This window comes from Erinaceus europaeus, chromosome 15 (assembly GCF_950295315.1).
Source record: "Erinaceus europaeus chromosome 15, mEriEur2.1, whole genome shotgun sequence".
In the NCBI taxonomy this organism is placed as follows: domain Eukaryota; kingdom Metazoa; phylum Chordata; class Mammalia; order Eulipotyphla; family Erinaceidae; genus Erinaceus; species Erinaceus europaeus.
In genome coordinates, this window is record NC_080176.1 from 77,145,967 (window position 1) to 77,172,127 (window position 26,161).

Below are 26,161 nucleotides of genomic sequence, written 5' to 3' on the forward strand. Positions count from 1 at the left end.
TTTTCCTTTTTTCAAATTACCACCAGGATGACAGCTAGGGCTCAGTGCCGGCACTATGAATGCACGGCTCCTAGCAGCCTTTTTTTTTTTTTTTCTTCTTCTTCTTCTTTCCTTCCTTTTTTCCACTTTATTCAGTAGGACAGAGATAAATTGGGGAGTGGGTAGAGAGGGAGAGAAAAAGATAGACATCTGCAGATCTTTTTTTCCACTTGTGAAACATCCCCCCTGCAGGTGGGAAGTGAGGACTAGAACTTGGGTCCTTGCACATAGTACTACATACATTTAACCAGGTGCATCACCACCTGGCCCCTTTTTTCTTTATATTCTGACAGAACAGAGAGAAACTGAGAAGCAGGGGAGGTATGGAGGAAGCAAGAGAGACACCTGTAGCCCCTTGTTTTTAAAGGCATTTATTTATTTATTTACTAGATAGAGACAGAGAGAAATTGAGAAGGGAGGGGGAGATAAGGAAAGAGACAGAGACACCTGCAGCCCTACTTCACCACTCATGAAGCTTTCCCCCTGCAGGTGGGGACCAGGGGCTTGAACCTGGGTCCTTGTGCACTGTAATGTGTGTGCTTAACCAGGTGCACCACCACCTGGCCCCACCTGTAGCCCTTTTTCACTGCTAATGAAGCTTCCTCTTGCGGGTGGGGATCAGGAGCTCGAGCCTAGGCGCCACTGCATGTGGCAAAGTGCGTGCTCAGGCAGGTGAGCTGAACACATCTTAATCTAGATAATTTAGCTCATCTATCTTTTCTCAGCAATCAGTTTTCAGGTGTAATTTATACAGAAGGAAGTACGACCATCTAAAATGTCCAATTAGATGAGCTTCTACCGAAGGAGCACACATGTGACCACGACCCGGGTGGTCAAGATGCAGAATACTGCCAGCGCCCCCAGACACTCCCACAAGCCCTCCTATAAGCTCGCTCCAGCTCTCAGCCCCGCTGGCCACTGTCAGCTTTCTGTGACTACAGATTCATCCTGCCTGCTCTAGACTCATGTATACATAAGAGAACACAACCCGGCTTCTGTCACAGTACTGAAATGCTTCTCATTTTTTGGTCTGTCTGCACTTGTCCTCTGGATATTCCCTGTAGTACTTTCTGCAGGGGGACTAAGGAAAGAGGAGAGAAACTGCTGACAGTACAGCAGCAGACATTCCTTTAATTCTGTGTCTCCACCCCCCCAACACTCCTTTGCTCTGTTACTGGTTGAAAGAGCCTGAGCTTCTGGGGTTCCCTTTGTGCTTGGCAGCCTCCAGCTGAGAGACTTGGGGCTTCTGTCTCCTCTCTGGGATTTGTCATCTTCTGAGAGTTTGCTGAACTGGCATTTTCTGATGGCCCTTCACTTTTGTTGGCTTTGTTTATTTCACTGGGGTGGTAACGGAGAGGAAGTAAATGATTCTCCTTGGCCTGCAGGCCTCACTGTAAGTGGATGACTCTGATGCAGTGCAGCCTCTGATACACTGAAGCCTGCCTCCGCCACTGCCTGGCCAGGCCTGTCCACGACTCGGTGCTAAATCAACACTCACTGGGCTGCCTTTGCCCAAGTAATCTCTTACCAAGATGCTCTTTTGATTTCTGTCACCGTACTCTCACTTGTTTTCTCCCACTTTTCTGGTCATTTCTTTCAGTTATATTTCTCTGCCTTTAAGTATCAGGGGTTCCCCTTAAGGAGCCACATAAGTCAGCTCTAGCTCTTGTGACCAAACGGGCTTCACTAAGCCCCATACTTGCAGCATTCCTCCAAGAGGCCTCCTCTTACCCTGCAAGGCCGAGGTCGATGCCCTGCTCAGTGTTCCCATAGCACCTAAGGACTTCTCACACTGCAGTGTATGACCTGCTGGGGATCTCTTTGCCATCTGGCCCTGTGTAACAAAAGGCTAAGCCTGTTATCTTCCATCTTAAAAAAATTTTTTTTTAATTTTTATTGCCACCAGGGTTACAACTGGGGTTTAGTAACTACATGCTGAATCCACTGCTCCTGGTGACCATTTTTTCCTTTTCCTTTATCTTTTTATTTTTTTATTGTTAGATAGGATGGACAGAAATTGAGAGGGCTGGGGGAGACAAAAAGGGGGAGAGAGAGAGAGACACTGGTCAACTTGCTCCACCATTTGTGAAGCATTCCCCCCTGCAGGTGGGGAGTGAGGGCTTGAATCTGGAACCTTGTACATGGTAATGTGTGCACTTAACCAGGTGCGCCACCATCTGGCGCCAAGACTGTGTTTTCCATCGCCAGAACCCTGCCTGGAATACAGCTGGTGATTAATAAGTAGTTGCTGCACTGAACTGAGATCACAGATATCTACAAAGGCTTTGTGTTTTATACATCTTTTATTAAATTTTTTGTATATTTATTATTTATTCCCTTTTGTTGCCCTTGTTGTTTTATTGTTGTGGTTCTTGTTGTTGTTACTAATGTCATCATTGTTGGATAGAACCGAGAGAAACGGAGAGAGGAGGAGAAGGCAGAGAGGGGGAGAGAAAGATAGACACCTACAGACCTGCTTCACAGTCTGTGAAGTGACTCCCCTGCAGGTGGGGAGCCAGGGGGCTCGAACCGGGATCCTTATGCCGGTCCTTGCGCTTTGTGCCACATGCGCTTAAAGTCAATAAAGGAAATAAAATTCTTAATGAATGAAATACAGATTTAATGAGACTGTGTATGAGTCAGTGATGCGCATCTTCAAGTGAGAATTAGGCCTTCTTCACATCACGGCACCTCGTCAGAGACAAAACCAGCATAGATTTCTCCATTTAAAAAGCATCGCATGCAGGGGGCCGGCAGGGGTGGGGTGGTGCACTCGGTTAAGCACACACGTTGCCATGCACACAGACCTGGGATCCATCCCCCATTCCCCACCTAAGGGAGGGAAGCTTCATAAGTGGTGAAGCAGATGTGCAAGTGTCTGTCTTTCTCCCATGCTTTCTCTCCACCTTCCCATCTCAATGTCTCTCTGTCCTGTCAGATTAAAAGAAGGGGAGGGGTGAAATAGCCACTGGGTGCAGTGCATTCATAGTGCTGTCACTGAGCCCCAGCTAACCCTGGGGGCAATACAAATAATACAAATAAGTTAAAATTTCAAAAACTAAGTAGATAAGAATAAAAAGCCTCCCATGCATGTCCTCAACAGCAACAGGCAAAAGGTAGAAGCAACAACTCAAGTGTCCATCAACAGATGACAGGACAAGATAGAATGTGGTCTGTATATACAGTGGGGTATCGTTCAGCTTTATAACAGAAGGAAATTTTCACATGCTATATCATGGGTGGACGTTAAGGACATAATGAAAATGAAATTAGTCCATCATAAAAGAGAAGATATAGCACAAACCAACTCTAGATGGCCTGAGAGCAATCAGAATAGCCAAATTCATAGAGACAGGAAGTTGAAATGGTGGGAAGGGCTGGTGATGAGCATGGGAAGATGGGTAGTTTGTTTTCTGATGAGTATAGAGTTCCAGGATTAAAAGGACAGAACTACAGAAAAAACATCAGTAATAACAACTTTCATTTGTCAAAGCTTATTGGACACCAGGCACTGTGCTAAATGTTGTATACGGATTAATTCCTTTAAAATAACTACAGGAGGCAGGGGAGAGATTAGAGAGATTAAGTCATCTGCCAATGGTTTCATGGCTAAAACGTGGCAGAGATCAAGTCCCAGTTGCTCTAGCCTAAGGGCCCACTCGGACGTACTATCTACCTAGACACCTGGGCGTCCAAGGGCTGACGGCGTGGAGACATCAACGCTTTCCCTAAGCTTTCAAACTCCAGAGACTAATGAGAATAAAAACAATCCAGGGAATGCCTGTGAGACACCCAGCACATAGGGAACAGAAAAGATTCAAATTAGGTGACTTCTGGGTGAGTTAGATATGCACATAAATAATACACGGTGCAAGCCTCAAGCCTAAGGGGCAGGAACCAAAGAGAGAATCTCTAACAACACAGCGTCTACCCTCAGACCTACACAACTGAAGGCACAGACAGCACTGAGTAAATATTGACCAAACGAAATGGAATCAAGCCATAAAAAAGGCATCTTGTCTCCAAGTACATTTGAAAACAACACAGCAAAAGGGTTCACTTTATTCTCTTCTTCTCAAAACGAAGACATTTAAGACTTGTGACTTTCAAATCATTGACTTTCAAATCACAATACAGATGAAAACTGACTTTTTGTTCAACTTATACTTTAAATAACAATGTTACAGGTTTCACAGGCTACAATGACCCCATATCAGACATTTTAGGGGTCATCTAGTGGCAGGAAGTGTAACCCACCACACGTGACTCTCACAGAAAGTTGAATGGCCTCATTTTTCTAAAGTGAGGTTGAACGATGGCATCATAGATACTGGAGTGATCTACTCCAAAGCTCCAGATTAAGTAGTGTCTCCTGCAGCCTCCTGCTGTCTTACCATTCTCTCCAAACTTAACATCTATCTCCACATCTTCCTAAGAAAATACTTGCAAGAGTGTTAATGCCAAGAACTGAGGAGATGTCTCACTTCCAGGGGCTTAAAATAATTGCTACTTGCTAAGCTAACCTCAGGAGTCAAATTGGCACCTGTGATACTAGGATATGGCCTCTTTTTCTTCACTGCATGCTTAGAAATTTCTCTGTGAGCAGGTACCATACCTTGTTCCAATATCAAGCCAGCTGCCATAATCCTGGACCAAGAAGAAAAAGTGCTGGAAAAGAAAATTAAATAGCAGACCATTAAAAAAAAAAAGGCTTTTCAGACTGTCTAAAGACAACATTATTTTAAGATTCCATGCATCAGATCTCAGAGCCACAGTCTGACTGCAATCAATAAGAATACATTCTTCATTGAAATTTTTTTGCTTGGGCCAAAATGAACAGTGGCCTAAAAGTCAGAAACAATAGCATTACCATTCAACTGAAGGAACGCAAGAGGGGCATAAGTGGACAGTGGGGTAGGGACTCAGCCAACTTTAATAAGAGGCTCTAAATAATACCAAAGACCTCGGTGAAATGAGGCTGTATCATCCATTCATCAAAAAATATTGACTGACTGCCTATTATGTGCTGACCACTGTGTTAGGTTCCAGAGATGAAGTCTATTTCTGGGGATGTGGACTTCAGTGAATACTTCAGTCACATGAACACTGGAAAACATAGGCAATTATAGGAGCACAGAGGGAGGGGTGGGTATCTCAATTGGAATGTAAGAGAAGGTTCCCAGCTTTAAAAAAAAAAAAGTCTAAAATACGAAGTGAAAAGTAAGAGTAAGAGTCCAATGAAAGATGCTATAGGAGGTAGAAGTAGTGCTTCTGACCCTGGGAGTGACATCAACATCAAAAGACCAGCGTGAAGTTTGGCTGGTGCTGAGGAAGCCAGGAGACAGGCCAGAAGATGCCAGCCAACTGGGCTGAGGCTTGCCCACAATCACCTTTCTGAGTGAAATGACAGAAATCTGATGCTACATGAACTTAGAGAATTTCCATTCTCTTCTATGCCTGTGTTTTGTCTACTTGTCACTTGGGGAGCAAAACAGAAAGCTGATGTGTACTAACATTTGGTGTGCTCCATCTCAGAAAAACAGTGGCTGTCTAGTTCCGGACGGCACAACAGTGCCGTCTCCTCCAAATCTGGTGAATAGGAATCTGATGGGAGAACGTGCCCCTAACTGAGGTCTCTGATCGCTTCTACCTTAGGATGATGTGAAGGAAGAAAAAAATAACCCTCAGCCTTTGCCTCCAGCTCCTGGGAGGGCATTCCTACGCTTCCAGGAGCATGATGCTTGGAAGAATGGAGGCACCAATATAATAATGTGACTCAAGGGACCAGGTCACCCTAATGTGTGGTGGCAGCTGGGTCTCTGAAGGAAGTCAAAGGTCTGCTGTGGGAGTGGCATGTGGCAGCCGAGGCCTTGGTGGTACACTCTATGTGTACTGTCACACACCAGCACTGTTGACAGTAAGATTGTTCTGACTCCACAGGAGGGCCACTCAGGCCCCTCCTATCTTCTGTCTGTGACCCTCCCCTTGGCTGACTCGCACCTGTCTTCATGCCCTGCAATAAACTGTAACTGGGAATACAGCAATCTTCTGTGAGGTCAATGAGTGAAGGATCAATCTGAGGGTAGCGCTGGTTCTTTTGGTTAACTCATCGCGTGTAAGAGGCCCACCTGCAAGATCTCAGTCCCCACTCCGGGATCACTACTCCCTTCTGAAAAAAGGTTCCGCTTCCTCTTTCCTCCCTACTCTTCCCTTCTCTCCTTTCTTTTCTTATACAGTCTGACAAAAGGGTGAACAATCAATATTTCAAGAAGGAAAATAATGTATTGGAAGGCTCACTTCAGACAATGCACCATGGAAGACGAGGTCTGAATGACAGACCTGAATGAATCAAATAAGGAAACTTGCAACACTAAAGCACACACCTCCTGTAGAGGGTCTGATCGGAAAAAATAATTTACATGTGTGAACATGTCAGCACTTGTAAACATCTGTCTGAAGGTTTCATGTAGAGATATGCATTCACATCCTTTTGATGAAATTAACTCAGCACTTAGCTTCTCAAACTCATTTGCAGTGAATATTCAATACTGTCTTACCAAAGCCATGATGTCTGATATGACGAGAACCATGAGAAAAAGGCTGGGGAAAAAAAATAAAGAGAAATGACATATTACATAAAAGTCATATTTTTTACAGCGCACTAAAATCAAAATGAGAATAGCCAACTAGCCCAGTATTCGGATGGTACTTCTGCCTCTGAAAACACTTTGAACAAAAGTTCCTTGCACATTATCACAGACCATTCTTCCACTGGGGTGATCACTTCAAAAATGTCCTTTAACACTATGACTATACTCATGGCATGAAGGAGGCCTGAATTGTGGCATTTTAAGTCAGGATTTGTATTCTGAAAAAACTAAAGATTCATGTTTCATGTGCAATTGCCATTGGGGAAGTTCAGAAAATATCTCCCTTCAGCCGCCCCCCCTAAAGATCACACATTCCAGAGTCTGGTACAACACCGCAACTGGGACACTGATGCTGGTACTGTTCATATACAGAACGCAATTTGAAAACATTCTTTTTAAAAGGTTAAAAAAAATAATTTGTTTTCATGAGTATGAAAGAAATCAGAGCACTGCTCAGGTCTGGCATTGTGCAGAGCTGGAGATTAAACCTAGGGCTCCTCCTGTGCAAGACCTGTGCTGTACAGCTGAGATATCTCCCTGGCCCTAATACAGAATAAATTCTGCCATTATCACAAGGACCCCTTATGATATACTATTACAGACACTCCCATTCTCCTCTTGCTGATTTCTGATCTGAAATTCTTGACAAATACTGATATTTCCCCTCCGCTCAAGTAGCAAAGTAAATTATCTTTTGTTTTTGTTTTGAATTTGGCCAAGGAGGCAACTTGATGGTATCATGAACACCCAGCACCATTTAAAAGGTCTGTCTCACTATGGCTTTACCATACAATTCCTTATTTCATAGTGGTGCTCAACTTCTTCTCACTGGGTTCTTTCTCATCTGCATATCTTCTACGTGTCTCTTGACTTTTTTTTTTTTAATATATAATTGAATTGCTTGTTTTTTGGTGCTGAGTCAAAGAGTTCTTTATATATTCTAGATAGGAGATATATGTCAGACATATGGCTTGGAAAAATTATAGTAAATATTTTCTCCCAGTATATAGTTTGTCTTTTCATTCTCTTGAAAGGATTTCTGCTGAGTCTGCAGGGTTTGGATGAAGACCAATTGATCAATTTCTCCTGCTACCCACAGAGTCTCCTCAGGGCATTATTAACTCTCAGAATCTTCAGCATGTTCATCGCTTCCCTTGGAATGTGTCCCTTGTTTCCTTTGTTTATTCATAAATTGTTCAAATGAGAAGCACAAATGAAACACGCTGTTCAATATTCACAGTGATCAAGTCACCATGAAAGTAGCATGGTATTATCACTCTTGTAGTTTTGAATAGGATTTCTATTAAAAGTGGATCCATTTTAAGGTATCATTTTATCTTTGGGATACTTTGAAGTAACTAGGCACCTAAATCCTGTGAATTTGCCCTGTGAATTCTCACTTTGTTTTAAAAATGTATACATGCTACTGAGTTTTTCTCCAATTAACAACAAATATTGCTTCTATCATCTGTTCCTGCCCACTGGGATCGCTCACCTGCCATGGTATCTTAACTGATCTCCCTGATCTTACACTTGTCCTGAAAATTCAGAAGTGATTATCCACACACTAGACTAAGGAGCCTTTGAAACTTTCTAATGGCTTTTTGCTACAAACACATAAAATTCTGAAGTTCCATAATAATTATAGCCTCAGTGGCCACATATGATAAAGTCCGCTACCTAGCTCTCCAACCTGATCTCCCATAACTCTTCAGCCAACAGTCCACCTAGGGCTGGCCCTCTCTCTGTGTGTCCAACACCCCATGCCTGTCCCCCTCATGCCCTTCCCATGCCCCACATCCTTTTATCCCACAGTCCTCTTTGCTCATGTCGTTTCATAGTTGACTCTGGGTTTACTTAGGTTTATGCTTAAATGCCTCCTCCGCATAGGGGCCTCCTCAGTCAATTTTTCTGCCTGGCAGTTAACACAACCTGGCATTTTAGTTATTTGTCTCCCTGAGTAGATGGTAGGCACTACCCACATAGCACCAGAAGCCAGAACAGGGCCTGGCATTTAACAGGACTCAAAACACATGTGCTGAATGAGCTGTACAAATAGCCAGCACACAATAAAACTGAAAATAAACAATACATGATGACAATCTTTTTTTATATATATCTGTTTTGGTTTCATAGACAAATTTAAAATACTAGCAAATAGTATTGTGAAAAGCCCATACAGGCATAGCTGTAACTGACAAAGTAATGAAGGAAGAAGAGATCTTAGTAGCAGACTTAGGGAATTTGGACTTGCTATACGTAATAACCCAGAAAATAAGATTTAAAAAAAGAAAAACAAGCAGAAGCTAAGCTTCCTAGGCTTTAAGACAGATAAATGAACAAGATTTGTTGAAAAAAAATTTTTTTAAAGCCAGGGAGATACACAGTGGCAGTGCACCAGACCTGCACGTCTGACAACACCCCAGGGCTCTTTACCTCATCTTGTGATATGGACTGGACTCAAACTGTCTCCGTGAACAGATGCTCATCTTGTGAAATGGACTAGACTCAAACTGTCTCCCTTAACAAATGCTTTCAGCTGCCTGACTCTCCCTCTATTGTGATTCACAGTTTTCTCTTCCCAGTTTAGAAGGCGTGTGCGCCACGTATATTTCTGACCACTGAAACATAATCTCACATCTGTTAGATGGGGTGTTAGGGAAAACCCTTCTTCCCTGATGGAAAGAGAATCTGCTGATGCATTTCTGCTTTTCTCTCTGCTTAGTCCCTTTTCCCTTCTTTCTATCTAACTGGCAGATGGAAGGATGAGACAAAAAGTCAACACTTAGGAATGGAGAGCTGAAAGGTAAGTTTGTTGGTGACTTCACACTAGCTCTGGACTGTTAAGGAGTCCTTATTTCTGTTATTGTTGGGTTTTCATTACTCATAGCCAAAAGCATTTTTCTAAAGCATTAGCCATTAAGAAAGCTTTCTGCCCAGACACTCCCTTTCCTTGGACTCTACCCTCCAACACACAAGTCTTTGTTGATGAAGCCAGTTCTCAAGGCTGAGAAGCAAAGTAAGATGCTGGTACTTAGAGAAGATCTTTGAAAGCCATGCAAAACAAAGCAATGTCAATCCAGTCCTTCTATTTTAACTTTGCTCAGAATAACTTAAGGACAGAGCTGAAAGAAAAGCAGAGCCACTCACTGGCTTGTTAAGACTGACCTCACCCGAGGCATTCTGGATCTAGCAGGCAAGTCATTGTGTAGAGTTTACCTGCACGGTAACTCCTAGGCTTTCAAGAAGGGTGTTTCGAGAAAATGTCTGGCAACACAAATGAGACTGAAATGAGGGTGGAAAGGAGAGAAGAGACAGGTAATATTTAGTCTACTGGTTATGCTAATAGGGGTGGGGGGACTTAGGCCTATGCGCTATATTAGAGAAGGAAAAACAGAATGAGGAGCAGCAAGAAAGTAAATGGTTAGGTTCACTGTGTGGCAAGTTAAATATGAAGGGCAAGCATGACTTCGAGGTTCCAGGAGAGGTCAGAAGAGAAGTCTTTTATATAGAAAGTTCCGATTTTGTTACTCTGCTTTCACAAGTCTCCAGAAGAATTTCTCTGCCCATGCACACACATACACACAAATACATTCATACATGCATCTCAGCAAGCCTTCTACTTTTCACTCCATGTGTTCTCGTGTTTTCAGAGCTAAATCTTAATAAAAACAACTTCAAAAAGCTGCACCCACTAAACAGAGATGCAAGAAACGACATGTTGTTTACCAGCTTTCGATTGTGTCTACCATGGGCTAGACAAGTGTAAATGTCTTCAGTGTGACATTCACATAAATATCCTGCAAAATCCCACTAAATCAAGCTAGAAACAAAATTTCTACTATTTTTAAACTGTGAAAGAAAACCCTTCCCAAAAATTACAGCATGTGCACAGTTATATGCTAAACCCATCCCAGTTTAAACTCATCCTGAAGAACATGCAAATTTATGCTAATTTCAGTTGTTCCTTTCAGCAGTGAAAATGCCAATTTGATTCAAGAATAACAAAACTGGGAAGAATTCGCTTTTTATTTATCTCAAGTGTCTCTCAAAGAGACTGATGGATAAGTCCTATTCTGGTGAGGCAAGTTTGCCAGTTTAAAGAAGTGATCAGTGAAGGGACAGTTTTTCTTCTAGTCTTCACTGCCTAAGAGCGTTTCAGAGATCTCAACACTCAGAACAAACAAAAATAAAAACAGCTTCCTGACCCAACTGCCACATAGGTAGATATAAAAACTGAGAAACTACAAAAATTATTGACAGTTAGGAAAATTAATTTCAAGTCATGTGAAATGAAATAATTTCAACTCATTTGTCTGATATTTATCTAAGAAAGAAGAAAGAATGATATCCCTGATTGTAGCTACAGTTTTCCTACAGCAGATGAGTCAGTGACGGCAAAACTCTCACATTTATGTTTTGCTAAGTTGTAGTAAGCCAGCCATTAGCTCGAGTAATGTTTTCATAAATTTTTTTTTTTTGACATCTCCACTACTATGACCGACTGTTTTTTCTCCCTTCAGTCAGAGAGAAGACAGAGAGAGAACACGAGAAAGGAAGCACAAGCTCAATGCAAGTGGGAGCTAGACTCAAGCCTGGGTCACAGGCATGGCAAAACTATTCAAGTGAGCTGTTTTGTCAGCTCTCAAATAATATTTTATTGCTGAGCAAGTAATTTGTCTGTTAGAGACTCTAGTTAATGTAATCAATGTGATTTTTCCTCATGATGACCAAAGTCTGCTAAAGTGATGAAATGGTTTCTTCCATCGGAGCTGCCACCCCTTACTAACAACCACATGGAGCGACAAAATGGTTTCTTCTCTTCTTTGTGATACACCATCGGTGCTGCCACCCCTTACTAACAGCCACATGGGACATCCTCACATGTTCACCCTCATCTCCTAAAATGAGCAAACCCAATGCGTCTTAAGCATTCATCTTACCTTTTTGATGACAGCTGGGTAGTTAACTGAACTGCTTCAAAAGCACACATCACAAGTACAAAGGGGATTAAAATCTGTTTAAAGGAACAACAAATGATGCCATGGGTGGCTGAAGGATTGGAAAAGCTCATTGATACAAATACTATAACTACAGTTTGAGAAATACTTCAGTTATTCAAACACCTTTTACTTATATTGTTTAAAAAAGCACACACTGAAATAAAATCATGTCAGTAATATAAATAGCAGTAATGAAATTGATGTCACATCTATACTAACCGTGTATAAAGATAACTAGCATCAGATAACCAATATGAACATATATTTCAAATACAATTAGTTACAAAGTTTTGTTTTCTATAGTTCACTAAAATAACAGCCTTGTTCAAATGACTCCAAAAGGTCATAGTGGCAGAGAATGCCCAAATTAAATCAGTGATGGAGCCTGATAATCTCATTCACAGATCCCTAAAATCATCTGATTATCTTCTTAGTAACTACAGACATCATGTAGCTGATTTCTCATTGCTTTTTGCTCTTTCATTCTAATGTTAACTTACTTCCTGATTATAAAATTTATATTCATTGTAAATTAAAAAACAAAAAAGGGAAGGATATCATAAAAGCTATTCTGGTTAAAAATCCTTAACTCAGAATCAACACTAAAATATTTCCATATATATATTTGCAGTTTTTTTTTTTAAAGAGGTATGAGGGAAGACATAGAGAAGAAATGATACCCAAGACTATATATGACTCCTTTTTTCAAATGAAGGATATATAAGTAAAATAGAGTTCAAGAAGATATTTGTTTTTGACCATATCTGTCAAAAGATCATATTAGCAAAGCTCACATTGGATTTGGCTAGAAATTAAATCTCTCTCTCTCTCTCTCTCTCTCTCTCAGGACTTCACTGCTGAAGGCTAACTTTTTCAGACAGAAAGACAGACAGACAGAAAAATCACAGCACCAAAGCTTCCCCCAGTGCTGTGGGGGACAGAGGCTAGAACCTGAGTTACAAGCAGGGCAAAGCAGGCACCCTCCCAGGGCAGCTCTCTTGCAGTTTCTTTATTTTATTTAATTTTTCAATTTTAATTTAAGAGAAGAACTACTATGAAAAATGTAAATAAAGATTAAGAAAACACGTTTTTAAAGTGTATCCACATTACATAATGTTTGTTTCAGGCATACAACATAATGATTTGCTATTTACATACACTGCAAAATGAGAAAAATCCATGTTTTCATATAATTCAATGGAAAATGAGAAAATGTTTGAGCATTTTAACATTTCTTAAACTTACATTTGCATTCCTACAAAAGTAAACACAAAAAGATATCCATCGTACTAAGAGATACACACCTTTAACAATTACTAACTTATGTGATTGATTAGTACAGAGGCAGATTCTAGTTATGCTAGTTACTTTCTTGAAACAGATATATACTATTACATAAGATTTGCCAGGCACTGTGAGGATGGGAATAAGAGGAACATGAGAGAAAGGGAAGAACATGAATTATATTCCAGAGTCTGACCCTGGAAGCTTGAGGATTTGGTGACTAGCACGTTACCGAATGTAAAGGCTCAGTGAGATACTTGCTGAATAAATGAATGAATCAGCTCTAGCTATGTGGCTTATAAGATTAAATGTTTGCACTTCTGTGGGTGGGGGACATGGCTCAGGGATTCTTAAATCTTGAGAAGCGATTTTGATCTTTCTTCCCCACAGGTTCCTTCACCCTTGATAGGACATCCCAGGGGTAACATGGAGTCTCTATTCTTTTGAAGTCAAATGAGCTTAACAGTAAAGCAGAAAGATTAACTGTGCTTTGGAGCAAGGGCTGGAGGGTCCTACTTCTCATCCAGCAGTGTGTAAGGAGGTAACTGCTTTCCATACTGTTTCACTCTGTCCTAACGGCTTCATCTCATGTCATATAACGTTACGTAATCCTATTGTCACAAGTTCATAACCTTCATCAAGTATTGTTAGTAAATAAGAAATGAGAAGACTAACCTTCCACATCATCAGGGTTCCCATCACAAAAGGACTAAACACCGTCACAAAGCAATAGACTGAAGCAAGATCAAAGCTAAGGAAATAACATAAAGACGAAAGGATTTGAGACTTCACAATGTAGCTTTAAGAGAAGGTTCTGCTGAAAATGATGTTTGAACCAGCTTTCTGAAACCTACTCTTGCTAAATGTAAGCATATGTCATATTAAGGAATTTTATGGACCCTCCAAAATGAGTAAGGTAGAGCCGTCTACGCTAATACAGGCCAATCTCCAAATTGCATTTTCCATTGTAAAAAACAAAGTAAAAAATTTCAGTCTGTATCATTTTTTATTACATGCATGCTATTTTCATTTTAAGTTACCTGTTAATAGAAGCTATATTCCCAGTTCCAAAAAATGCTGTCACTAAGAAGAAAACCTAAAAGCAGTTAAGGAAATGCCAAAACAAGTCAGAATTCATGTAAATTTCTTTTTTCATTTAGAAAAGATATGCTTATTCTACCATGAAAGTAATTTGCCTTTTTAATTTGTGCATCTGATCATACATTGTAAAAGAATGCTCGATTGATCTTGTGAATGCATTTTGGGTGAACCAGGTTGAAAAACTGTACACTAAGAACGAAGAGGTCGAGGGTGGGGTGGGCGGGGGGAGGCTGGGGGCTCCTCAATTGCTACTGGTGTGGAAAGGTTACACAAACAGGTCAGATGATTGAACCCAGGATTGACTACTAAGGACTTTTTTTTTTTTTGTAAACCAAAGTACTGCTTAGTTCTGGCTTATGCTTTTACAGAGGATTGAACGTGGGACCTCAGAGGTTCAGGCATGAAAGTCTTTTGCAGAACCATTATGCTATCTTTCCCTGCCCCTAGTGATTTTTTTTCAAAGGAAAGTACAGACCTAGTGCTTTGGATGAACACTTTAAGAGGAAATTCAATCCATAGATGCTCATGGTAAGGTCATTTCATGTGAAATACATGCTAGGTGCTTCTAAAAACTCAGAAAGGAGGCATCATGTTCTAAAACAATCAACTGGGACCGAGTCACCAAAAAGCATTACACGTCTTTTTGGCATTTTTTGATCATACACTGGTACTAGGGCAGTAATAAAAAGCAGATTTACAGGTCCATGAAGGATGATAAATGACATAGTGGGGGTTGTATTGTTAAATGGGAAACTGGGGAATGTTATGCATGTACAAACTATTGTATTTAGTGTTGAATGTAAAACATTAATTCCCCAATAAAGAAATAAATTAAAAAAAAAAAAGATTTGGGGGGGGGGCAGAAGCGCACATGGCTTGAAGAGCAAGGACCAGCCTAAGGATCCCAGTTCAAGGCCCCAGCTCCCCACCAGCAGGGGTGTCACTTCACAGGTGGTGAAGTAGGTTTGCTGGTGTCTATCTTTCTCTCCTCCTTCCTATTTCCCCTCCTCTCTCGATTTCTCTCTGTCCTATCCAACAACAATAGCATCAATGGTAACAATAACAATAACGACAACAAGGGCAACAACAACAACAAAAAAAAATCAGGAAAAATAGCCTCCAGGAGCAGTGGAGTCATAGTGCAGGCACTGAGCCCCAGCAATAACCCTCAAGGCAAAAAAAAAAAAGTAGATTTTAATCATGTTGGTATCTAAGAGTTTCTTGTCAGAACACATTTGAAAATCGCACTTGACTTATTGAGAGGACATGGTAAATGCTAGTTCTTTTATAGTTCTCCACACAGGCACAACAAGTAGAAATACAGTGCTATAGGAATGCAGAAGAATTAGGAATCACGATAACTCCCGGTGAAAAAGCGACATTTTACTTAGTGGCAAGAGCCTCAAACGCACTCACAGATCCATTCATTCAACCGGTCAACAAGCATTTACTGCCTTGCTATCTGTCAGGGGCAGAGCGAGGCACTAAGGACACAAATAGGAATAAAAAGAGTCTTGTACTCATATGGTGACTAAGATGATGACAATATACAGAAATACATGAGAGGCATTTGGAGGCAGATAGTGGAAAAAAGTAAGTGACACAGTCAAGAGAAGCTTGGGGTTTATAAAGACACAATGAAAGGTGAAACACTGTAGTTATTCAAATATATCTATTGATAATGGCAGATTAATAAAAAGTCTTGAAGTTTAGTGTAGGGGCAATGAAACCCTGAACTTCAGTGTGGAGATGATGACAATGAATATGGCACTTCAAGTGAGTGGCGTGATTTTTTTTTTTAAAGGGCTGGGGAGATATGCAAAAATAATCCATAGTTAGGCACCAAATGTCCCAAGTTCAATGCCCAGCACCACCATAAGCCAGAGCTCAGCAGTGTGCTCTTATGAAAGAAAAGAAGGAGGAAGGGAGTCAGGCGGTGGCGCAGTGGGTTAAGCGCACGTGGCGCAAAGCGCAGGGACCGGCGTAAGGATCCCGGTTCGAGCCCCCGGCTCCCCACCTGCAGGTGAATCGCTTCACAGGCGGTGAAGCAGGTCTGCAGGTGTCTGTCTTTCTCTCCCCTCTCTCTCTGTCTTCCCCTCCTCTCTCCATTTCTCTCTGTCCTATCCAACAACAAAGCAACGTCAACAATGGCAATAATAACCGCAACGAGGCTGCAACAACTAGGGCAACAAAAAGGGGAAAAAAATGGCCTCCAGGAGCGGTGGATTCACGGTGCAGGCACCGAGCCCAGCAATAAGCCTGGAGGAAAAAAAAAGAAAAAAAAAAGAAAAAGAAAAGAAGGAGGAAGAGGAAGAGAAAGAGGAGAAAAAAGAAGAAAAAAAAGACAGGCCAGTGATAGATACTAACTAGCATGAGGGGGAGAGTTCACTGGAGCCAGGAAATCCACTTGGGCGGCTGTGTCAGTAATCCATCCTCGGTGGGGATGCTGCAGTGCAAGACTGGCACCTAAAGAGTGAAAGGTGTGGCTGACAGGAGACAGACTCGAGAGCTGGACAAGGAACAGTTAAATATGGCACACTGGTGGCCTGGGAAGCTGTTGATGTCTTTATATGAGATGAGACCTCCCGGGGCCTTAAAATGGGCTGGAAGTTGTCAGTGAGTTTGGGACAGAAGGCTGGTGAGGCCCAGCAAGTCCTCTGCTCTACTACTGAGCTACTTTCCCAGGCTGCTCAACAGTTATTTATTTATTTATTTATATTTATTTTCCCTTTTGTTGCCCTTGTTTTTTTATTGTTGTTGTAGTTATTATTGTTGTTGTTATTGATGTTGTCATTGTTGGACAGGACAGAGAGAAATGGAGAGAGATGGGGAAGACAGAGAGGGGGAGAGGAAGATAGACACCTGTATACCTGCTTCACCACCTGTGAAGTGACTCCCCTGCAGGTGGGGAGCCAGGGGCTCGAACTGGGATCCTTAGCCTGGTCCTTGTGCTTCGCGGCACATGTGTACTTAACCCGCTGCGCTACTGCCCGACTCCCTGCTCAACACTTTAAAAAAAAAATTTATTCCCTTTTGTTGCCCTTGTTGTTTTATTGTTGTAGTTATGAATTGATGTCATCATTGTTGGATAGGACAGAGAGAAATGGAGAGAGGAAAGAAAGACAGAGACGGGGAGAGAAAAACACCTGCAGACCTGCTTCACCACTTGTGAAGCGACTCCCCTACAGGTGGGGAGCCAGGGGCTTGAACAGGGATCCTTATGCCAGTCCTTGGGCTTTGCGCCACCTACGCTGGACCCGCTGCGCTACTGCCCAAATCCCTGCTCAACACTTTTCAAAAATGAACTACAGGGGTGCTGTTACATGTTACAGTGTGCAAGGACCCGGGTTCAAGTGCCCTGGTCCCCAACTGTAGGAGGAAAGCTTTGTAAGTGGTGAAGCAGTGCTGCAGGTGTGTCTCTCTATCTCTCCCTCTCGATTTCTGACTATCTCTATCAAATAAATAAAAATAATTTTTAAACAGAAAAAGAAAGTAAATTACACAGGACAGTTGTAAGAGTCTGTAGTTAAGGTTGGATGACCTTCCAGTGATACCACCATTAAGTGGTAGGTGGAAAGGCCTTGCAGGTCTTCTGACTCCAGTAAGTAAGAAGTTGCAACTTCTTAAAACAGAAGTTGAAACCCTCCACCCCAGAAGTTCAAGCAAAGGATACAAGGAAAAAGGCCCTACGGATGTCGTCGAGATAGAGCTTTCGATACTGAGTTATATCAATATTGTAGGCAAACTGGATACTGTTGACCTGTGAGATAAGAAAAGATACATAAATGCACAATAAGGGAAGCTTACAGTCTCCGCTCTAACAGCTCGAAAGCTGTCTCGTATAGACAAAAAGGGAAATCAATAATAAATGCTTTCCTAGAGCTTAATTACACCTTAATGAAATCTGCCAGAAGGTGAAATATTTTGCTAATAATAGACTGAACAGAGTTGGATCATTGCTGTATGTATAATACAAATGAAAACTGGGCTTTTTCTTATACTATATAAAAGCTTTACTTCTAAATACCTATATAAATCTTCCCTCTTCTAAGCCTGACTTCTCAAACACAGGTATGCAAAGGTGTTTAAAAAAACCATAGAAAAGGGATCAGGTGGCACACCTGGTAGAGTACACACACAGGTTCAAGCCCCCAATCTCCACCTGCAGGAGGAACACTTCATGAGAGGTGAAGCAGGGCAGTAGGTGTCTCTCTCACTCCTGCTTAATCCCCACTTGCCTCTCAATTTCTTTTTCTATGAAAAAGAAACTAACAATAAAAGAACAGAAAGGAGAAAATAAATGCCCAGTGGGAGCAGTGGTTTTGTTGGGCACTGAGCCCCAGTGACAACCCTGATAGCAATCCTTTTTTTTTTTCTTAACCAAATCATTTTATGTGTGCGTGTGTGTGTGTGTGTGTGTGTGTGTGTGTGTGTGTGTAAATGCATAGTAAAGCTGCCGGCAAATGAGCATCATTTCTCATATCCCCATGATATGTGTCTGCAAAATAATCTTACCTGCAATATAGGTCCTTTTCAAAAATGAAAATAAAAAAGTTTAAAGTACAGTAAATTAAATATTTCTCTTTTATTTGTTCTGCTAATTGTAGTTGTGGAGAAATTAATTCTCTTAAAAATGCAAAACATTGGGGGGTCGGGCGATGGCGCAGTGGGTTAAGCACATGTGGTGCAAAGCGCAGGGACCTGTGTAAGGATCCCGGTTCGAGCCCCGGCTTCCCACCTGCAGGGGAGTCGCTTCACAGGCGGTTATTATTATTATTAATAATAATAACCACAACGAGGCTACAACAAGGGCAACAAAAGGGGAAAAAAATGGCCTCCAGGAGCGGTGGGTTCATGGTGCAGGCACCGAGCCCAGCAATAACCCTGGAGGAAAAAAATGCAAAACATTCTTATATTTAAAAAAAAAAAAACATAATGCCACTCACTTCCAACAAGATAGGTACACTCTTTCTTAAGCTCTCTCAGAAGTAAATAAACAAATAAAATAACACCCATGACAAGTTTAAAGGGGAGTTCTTCCCATCCCCTAATTCCACGTAATTTTCCAACAAGTTTTTCCTTCCAGTGAGTTCTTCCAGTGCTTTACTATGCTTCTGGAAAACAGACTACTTTGATCTCCATTAAACATTAGAATAAATAAATAGAGCAATTAACCTCTTTTTAAATTTATTTACCACCAAGGACAATAATATAACCATCTTACTGAAACCTGATGAAATTTTCATTTATTCACATACCAGGAAAGTTAAAACCCAGTAATTTCTCAACCCACAACAACCCTGGATCCATACTCCCAGAGAAAGAGAATGGGAAGGCTATCAGGGGAGGGAATGGGATATGGAGATTGGGATATGGGAATTGTGTGGAATTGTACCCCTTTTATTCTATGGTTTTGTTAATGTCTCCTTTCTTAAACTAAAAAAAAAAAGTAATTTCTTAAAACTTATAGCAATTTTTTATTGTAATTACAAATTCTGAATTATCATTTAACTACTGTAAAAACTCAGCTGGAGCCAGTTAAGGATGTATCAACAATTGGAGATGTTTTTCTAAAATATTAATTTCACCTGACTCCAGCAAGCATCCTATCACGAATTTCTTATCATTACTTTCAGTTTTACAATAAAGGCAGAGCTGCAGTCCAGTGTGATAACAGTATCTTTAGAACAGGCTGGCTTTTAGCCAATTCAGAGTTTTCTGTGGTGAGTAAACAGTCTAAGATTTGGACTGAGGCAACAGCTGTTAAGGTGAAAGAATAAGCCTTTGAGATTAAGATGACTCGAAAGACAAAAATAGCACTGGGAACATGAACGTATCTTATGGTGAAATTCAAAAATTGACTTGTGATAGAATAAATACTCTTCCATTAAAATAAAATAGACAGGAAAATTGCGTGTGAAAACAAAATAAAAGTAAGGGAAAGAATATTCATTCTTTTTCATTCCTCTACCTTAAAAAATGTTTTTTTAAACAATTAAAAATGCTTTTAAGTTGTATTTGTTTACTGATAGAGACAGAGAGAAACTGAGAGGGCTGGGGGGAGATAGGGAGATAAAAGGAGAGAGAGAGGGGAGGACACTTGCAGCACTACATCACAGCTCATGAAGCTTCCCCCTTGTAGGTGGGGATCAGAGGCCTGAGTCCAAGTTAACGTAACATCTCTCAGCCTGGTGTGCCAGCACCTGGCCCCTTAAATAGATGTCTTTATAGTACTGATCCCAAAATATGTCTAAGCTCAGCCTATAAATACCTATAAACTAATAAAGTCATCCTTTCTGTTATAAGTGAAAATTTACCCAGCAAGCTAATTATTTAATTACTAATGCTCTAACTGCAAAGTTTAGGTAGAGATACTTCAGATGAAATAACAGTGCAACTTCGGTCTACAGCAGCAAATTATTTGAACGCTTTCAAATAAACGCAACAATGATTTTGACAAGCTACCTTCTGTTTACAGGAAAAGCCAGATTGTTGCAGGGTTTCTTGTTCCATGTGTATCCAGATGAACATCAAACATGACAGCACTAATGGGAAGAGAGCTTCATACCTAAGGGATGTGGGAAAAGGAGGGGGTGGGGTGTAGGAATAAAAAAAAAAAACACCAATGAAACAAAGTCTAAAATATAAATTTATACTGAGAGGTCTTTCTCAAAACTAAACAATATTGGCAATACTTCTATGTCATTTCACAAAATCTAACATTTCTAGACTTTCTAGAAGGAAGAATAAGAAAGTAATTTTTAAAACTCAAGCTCAACATCTTTTTCTGAAATTGACTTAATCTTGGGATCTTTACATTAAAATAGCTGAGATGCAGTCACAAAGTGAACAAAAGATGTAAACAATGACAACATTTAAGACAGAAGAAGAGAATTCTTGAATTAAACTAATGCATACACAAGAGCAACATAAACATACCAAATTAAAAAAAATTGGTGCCATACAGGAACATAAATGTCTCAGAAGGTAAAAAAAAGTCAATAAGTTCATAAAGGTATGAAACCTCACTTGTATGAAAATTTAAACAATAGGCATTGTCATATTTACCCATGTTTTAAAAAACGTTAACAAGATTATAATAAAAAGGAACTCTTTAGGGGGATAGATTGTTATGTGGAAAAGTGAGAAATGTTAGCACAGATGATTGCATTTTACTGTCAGCTATAAACCATTAACTCCCCCAATAAAGAAAAAGAAAGTGGGGTGGGAGTAGATAGCATAATGGTTATGCAAAAGTACTCTCATGCCTGACGCTCCAAGGTCCCAGGTCAATCCCCCTGCACCACCATAAGCCAGAGTTGAGCAGTGCTCTGGTAAACAAACAAACAAACAAACAAAAAACTATTCTCTATATAGATATATAGATGCAATTATAGAAGCCAGACCTTCCACCTTCTACATCCCACAATGACCTTGGGTCCATCCTCCCAGAGGGTTAAAGAATAGGAAAGCTATGAAGGGAGGGGATGGGATACAGAGTTCTGGTGATGTGGAGTTGTACCTCTCTTATTCTATGGTTTTGTCAGTGTTTCCTTTTTATAAATAAAACGAAGTAAGCACATTCTGGAAAACAATATAACACTATATACCAAGTGTCTAAAAATAGTAGTATGCTATAGTATCTCTTCTAGGAATTTAACTTGAGAAAAGAATCAAGCACACGTGGTTTTTGTTTCCTTTTTTTTTCTTTTAAGATTTTATTTATTTATTTATGAGAAAGATAGGAGGAGAGAGAAAGGGCCAGACATCACTCTGGTACATGTGCTGCCAGGGATCAAACTCAGGACCTCATGTTTGAGAGTCCACTGCGCCACCTCCCAGACCACACTATAGTTTTTGTACAGAGCTATTTGTTATAGTAATGTTTACAAGAGAGAAAAGCAGGTAAGAGTGTACATATCCATGGGTGGAGGTGATGAAATGACTAATCTTCAGGTTGTAGATACTGTGGACAAAGGAGAACACAGTGACAGGGCCTTTTCTTTCAGCAGAACTTTCTGTGCTAGCCTGGGTGAGGGCTGCACCACTATCCACAAGACTCTATGGTAGAGCTTACTGCACAGTTTTATTTTAAATTTAATTTACAAAATAAAAAAAAACAGAAAATATCGACAAAACCATAGGATAAGGGGTAAAATTCCACACATTTCCCACCACCAAAGTTCCCTATCCCAGCCCCACCACTGGAAGCTTCCCTATTCTTTATCCCTCTGGGAGTATGGACCCAAGATGATTATGGGGTGCAGAAGGTGGAAGTTCTGGCTTCTGTAATCACTGCACAGTTTTAATCACATGACAACCCATATGCATCCCTCACCCCAGGATTGTAAATCACCACAGTCGGCCGAGCTCGCAACATGAAGTGAATTTCTTATTTGGAAGTCATGAGACAAAATCAACCAAACCAAACCAGAACAGAAAAATCTTTACTTCTCTTTCAATGTCTTTTTAAAGATGTATTTTATTGATTACATATGAGAGTTTCACATGGTACTCTCACCGTATTCCACTGTTGAATTCTATAGCATAGGATACTAGCTCACAAATACGAAAAAGTAAAATAAGCAAGATGCTTTAAATTCTCCTACAGATAAAAAAAATAGTAAAAGAAATGTCTGTTTGAAAGAGTACACACAAATTACTTGGCATATAGATTTAGAATGTTCTAGGATAACAACAAATACACATATGAGAAAATCTCACAAATACAGAATGCCACACAGCTTCTGACCTATTAAAATCAATCAAATTTAGTCTATGAGTCATTGGGGGACATGAAGTTAAACATAGATCATTAAAATAATGTTAAGTAGCTCATATCCAGACTATGATTAACGCTACGTTAGGGAGATGAGTGTGGCATCAGCGAGATAGCTCACCTGGGAGGGTGCCTGCTTGGCTTAGCTTCCAGCTCTTTGTCTAGTCATTATTTACCTCATACAATTCACAATTTGTCTCCGTGATTTAATTGCTGCATGTTTTTTAATTACCTTGCTTTGTAAAATAAACATCTTATTTTACAACACCTCAACACTCTGTCACATGTCTGGGGTAGACTAATTGTATGTCTACCTTGTACTCAGGATAGTAGAGAAATGAAACTGAATCAAGGAGATATATACTCCAAGCTAAAGAAGTCTGTGATTTTTTTTAATTGCTTCTATATATGAAATGATTTCTGTCCTAACAAATGAAAACATAAATCCCATAGCTTTACAAATAACACTAGAGATTTATTTTCTTTCACCAACGATAAACTATGATCACTTTCTTTTGCAAAATGTAAATGAATAAATCTGATAAAGACAATATTCCTATGAGATTTAATTTCTGTGGACAACCAATATCTTGTAAAAAAAATAAAATAAAAAACCAGCACAACTGAATTAATAGACTGAACTACCAATAAAATATCATCGCAGGCTCTTGGTGTACATGATAAAATCTTACTAAATCAGAATCTGCTAGTTTGGACTGTGAACAAACTGAGCAAGGCTGAAAATGTGTTTAGCTTTACACCACAATTTACTAAGCAAAGAGATAACATAATCAAAATTTCAGAGGACCAGCTTAAAATAACTATTTTCAAGTATTACATTAGCTTCTATTTGCATAAAGTAGTTAAATGCTGCTTAAAATTCATCTTTATTCATGAAACCAAGGGTGCTTTGTTAGAATTTAGGATTACAGTACTTCTGCCAAGGAATAAAACGTCATTTCTTTTAAATATCTATAATCCTAACTACTCACTAATTTTTTTTAATTTTTAAAAATTATCTTATTTATTTATTTGGATAGAGACAGCCAGAAGTCGAGAGGGAAGGGGGTGATAGAGAGGGAGAGAGACAGAGAGACACCTGCAGCCCTGCTTCACCACTTGTGAAGCTTTCCCTCCTGCAGGTGGGGGCCGGGGGCTCGAACCCAGGTCCTTGCACAGTGTAACATGTGTGCTCAACCAAATGCACCACCGCCCGGCCCCTCTACTCACTAATTTACAGAGAAGCCTCTAGATCATTTAAAATAGTGATGTGGAACAATAATAGGTATACTATGTTTTACAAAATGGATTTGACTCTGAAAGAATAGAATTACTAAAATTAGTAGACTTTGCTGTTTCAGACTACCCCTAGTGAATTTTTTTAGGAAAATAATTTATACTTTTTGATAATTACAAATTTCCTAATATATTCACTAATGAAAGTCACAGTCATCAATAATATATCCTGAATTTAGGGATGAATTTTCACTTTTTCTTTTTTTCTTTTAAATATTTATTTATTCCTTTTTGTTGCCCTTGTTTAATTGTAATTATTATTGTTGTTGTTGATGTTGTCATTGCTGGATAGGACACAGAGAAATGGAGAGAGGAGGGGAAGACAGAGAGGGGGAGAGAGAAAGACAGACACCTGCAGACTTGCTTCACCACTAGTGAAGCGACTCCCCTGCAGGTGGGGAGCTGGGGGCTCGAACCCGTATCCTTATGCCACCAGTCCTTGTGCTTCTTGCCACCTACACTTAACCCACTGCGCTACCGCCCAACTCCTGAATTTTCACTTTTTCTTAAATGTGCTTACAATCTGCTCTGATATGTATGTATACAGATATTACATTTTATACACATATAAAATTATATATATGTATATATATTGTTTTGTTTTCCTCCTTACTAGAGCACTGTTCAGATTATGGTGGTGTGAGAACCTAGGACTCAGAAGTCTCAGGCACGGTAGTCTTTTTGCATAATCATTATGCTATCTCACCAGTCCTCTGATGCCTTTCCTAACAATTAAATTGGTCATTTAAACCATTACAACACTTACTCGCTATGTAAGTTACATGACAATTCTCTCTACATTATGAAAATTTTCCCCTCTAAATTCAACTTTAGGGACTGACAAAACAGTTCACTTGTACAGTGTGCTGCTTTGCCATGTGTGCCATGACCCAGGTTCAAGTACGGTCCCACTGCAGAGGGAAGCTTTAATGCTGAGGTCTTTCTCTCTTGACCTCTCTGTCTCTTTGTCACTGAAAAAGTCAGTTTCAGAGTGGCAAAGTCCCGGAGATTATAATTAAAAAAAAATCAAAATTCAATTATGCTTTCTTATTTTATGTCTAAGACAGCAAACCAGATTTCTAACTTTGTTTCCATTTTTTAAAAATCTTTTACTCATCCCCTTAAATCAGTTTACTAATTCAGAATATGAGGTTTCAAGAAAAGGATTTATTGATCGCTATCAAGTAACTGTGTGGAAACTAGTACATCATTCTTTCTCTCAAATACTTACTCCCATAAGGCAAACTTTGGATGTCACCTTTTGATGAAACTCATAGGCCATCAAAATAGTGGGTTAGAACAGAAAAGATTTTACCATCTGCTTTCTTATCTAGATTAAAGCTTGGACTCACTCCATTCATCTAGACTTTGATAGATTCTGGTTACATTAAATTGTCTATTCTGATAGTTAACTGAAAAAAAAAATCTTTTAAAAGGATCTTATGTTTCTCTCTCGAGTAAAAATATGCAAGAGATTTAATTTCATTTGAAAGTCCAAAGTTTAAGTTTTGAAGCAGGTTTGTGTTAAGATCTCTAGATAGTATCATGGTGAGAACTTTTACATTGTTTATGATACACCTTCATGGCGGTGCTCAGATCTTGCTATACCGACAGAAGGAAGACCATGGACAGCTCTGGCAAGGAGAGGAGGTTTAGATTCCCACCGGGTCATTTCCCATCCAAGAACTACAAGAACTCCTGGTGTACAGGATGCTTAGGATGTTAGAGTCTGATAGAAAAAGGTGTTGAAAATAGCCTTCTGGGGCTGGGAGGTGGCACACACCTGATTGGGCGCACATGTTGCAATGCGCAAAGACCCGGGTTCAAGCCCCCGTCCCCATTTGCAGGGGGAAAAGCTTTGCAAGTGGTGAAGCAGGGCTGCCAGGTGTTTCTCTCTCCTTTCTCTATCACCCACTCCCCTCTCAATTTCTGGCTGTCTGTATCCAGTAAATAAATAAAGATAATTAAAAAGAAGAAGAAAGAGAATATCCTTCTAATTCTTAATTAGT

At 40.1% G+C, this 26,161-nt stretch overlaps 1 protein-coding gene across 2 annotated transcripts in view; it reads right to left on the bottom strand.

Moving 5' to 3' along the window:
* PIGN (phosphatidylinositol glycan anchor biosynthesis class N) overlaps positions 1-26,161 on the bottom strand; it is a 127,905-nt gene that overhangs the window by 18,379 nt on the left and 83,365 nt on the right. For both annotated transcript variants that reach the window (XM_007524199.3, XM_060173963.1), the window contains exons 22-28: positions 20,543-20,645; positions 17,751-17,837; positions 14,017-14,072; positions 13,652-13,727; positions 11,633-11,706; positions 6,597-6,639; positions 4,655-4,707 (exon numbers count right to left, since the gene is read on the bottom strand). In XM_007524199.3, coding sequence (XP_007524261.1) covers positions 4,655-4,707; positions 6,597-6,639; positions 11,633-11,706; positions 13,652-13,727; positions 14,017-14,072; positions 17,751-17,837; positions 20,543-20,645 — 492 coding nt within the window. The remainder of the gene's footprint in view (positions 1-4,654; positions 4,708-6,596; positions 6,640-11,632; positions 11,707-13,651; positions 13,728-14,016; positions 14,073-17,750; positions 17,838-20,542; positions 20,646-26,161) is intronic.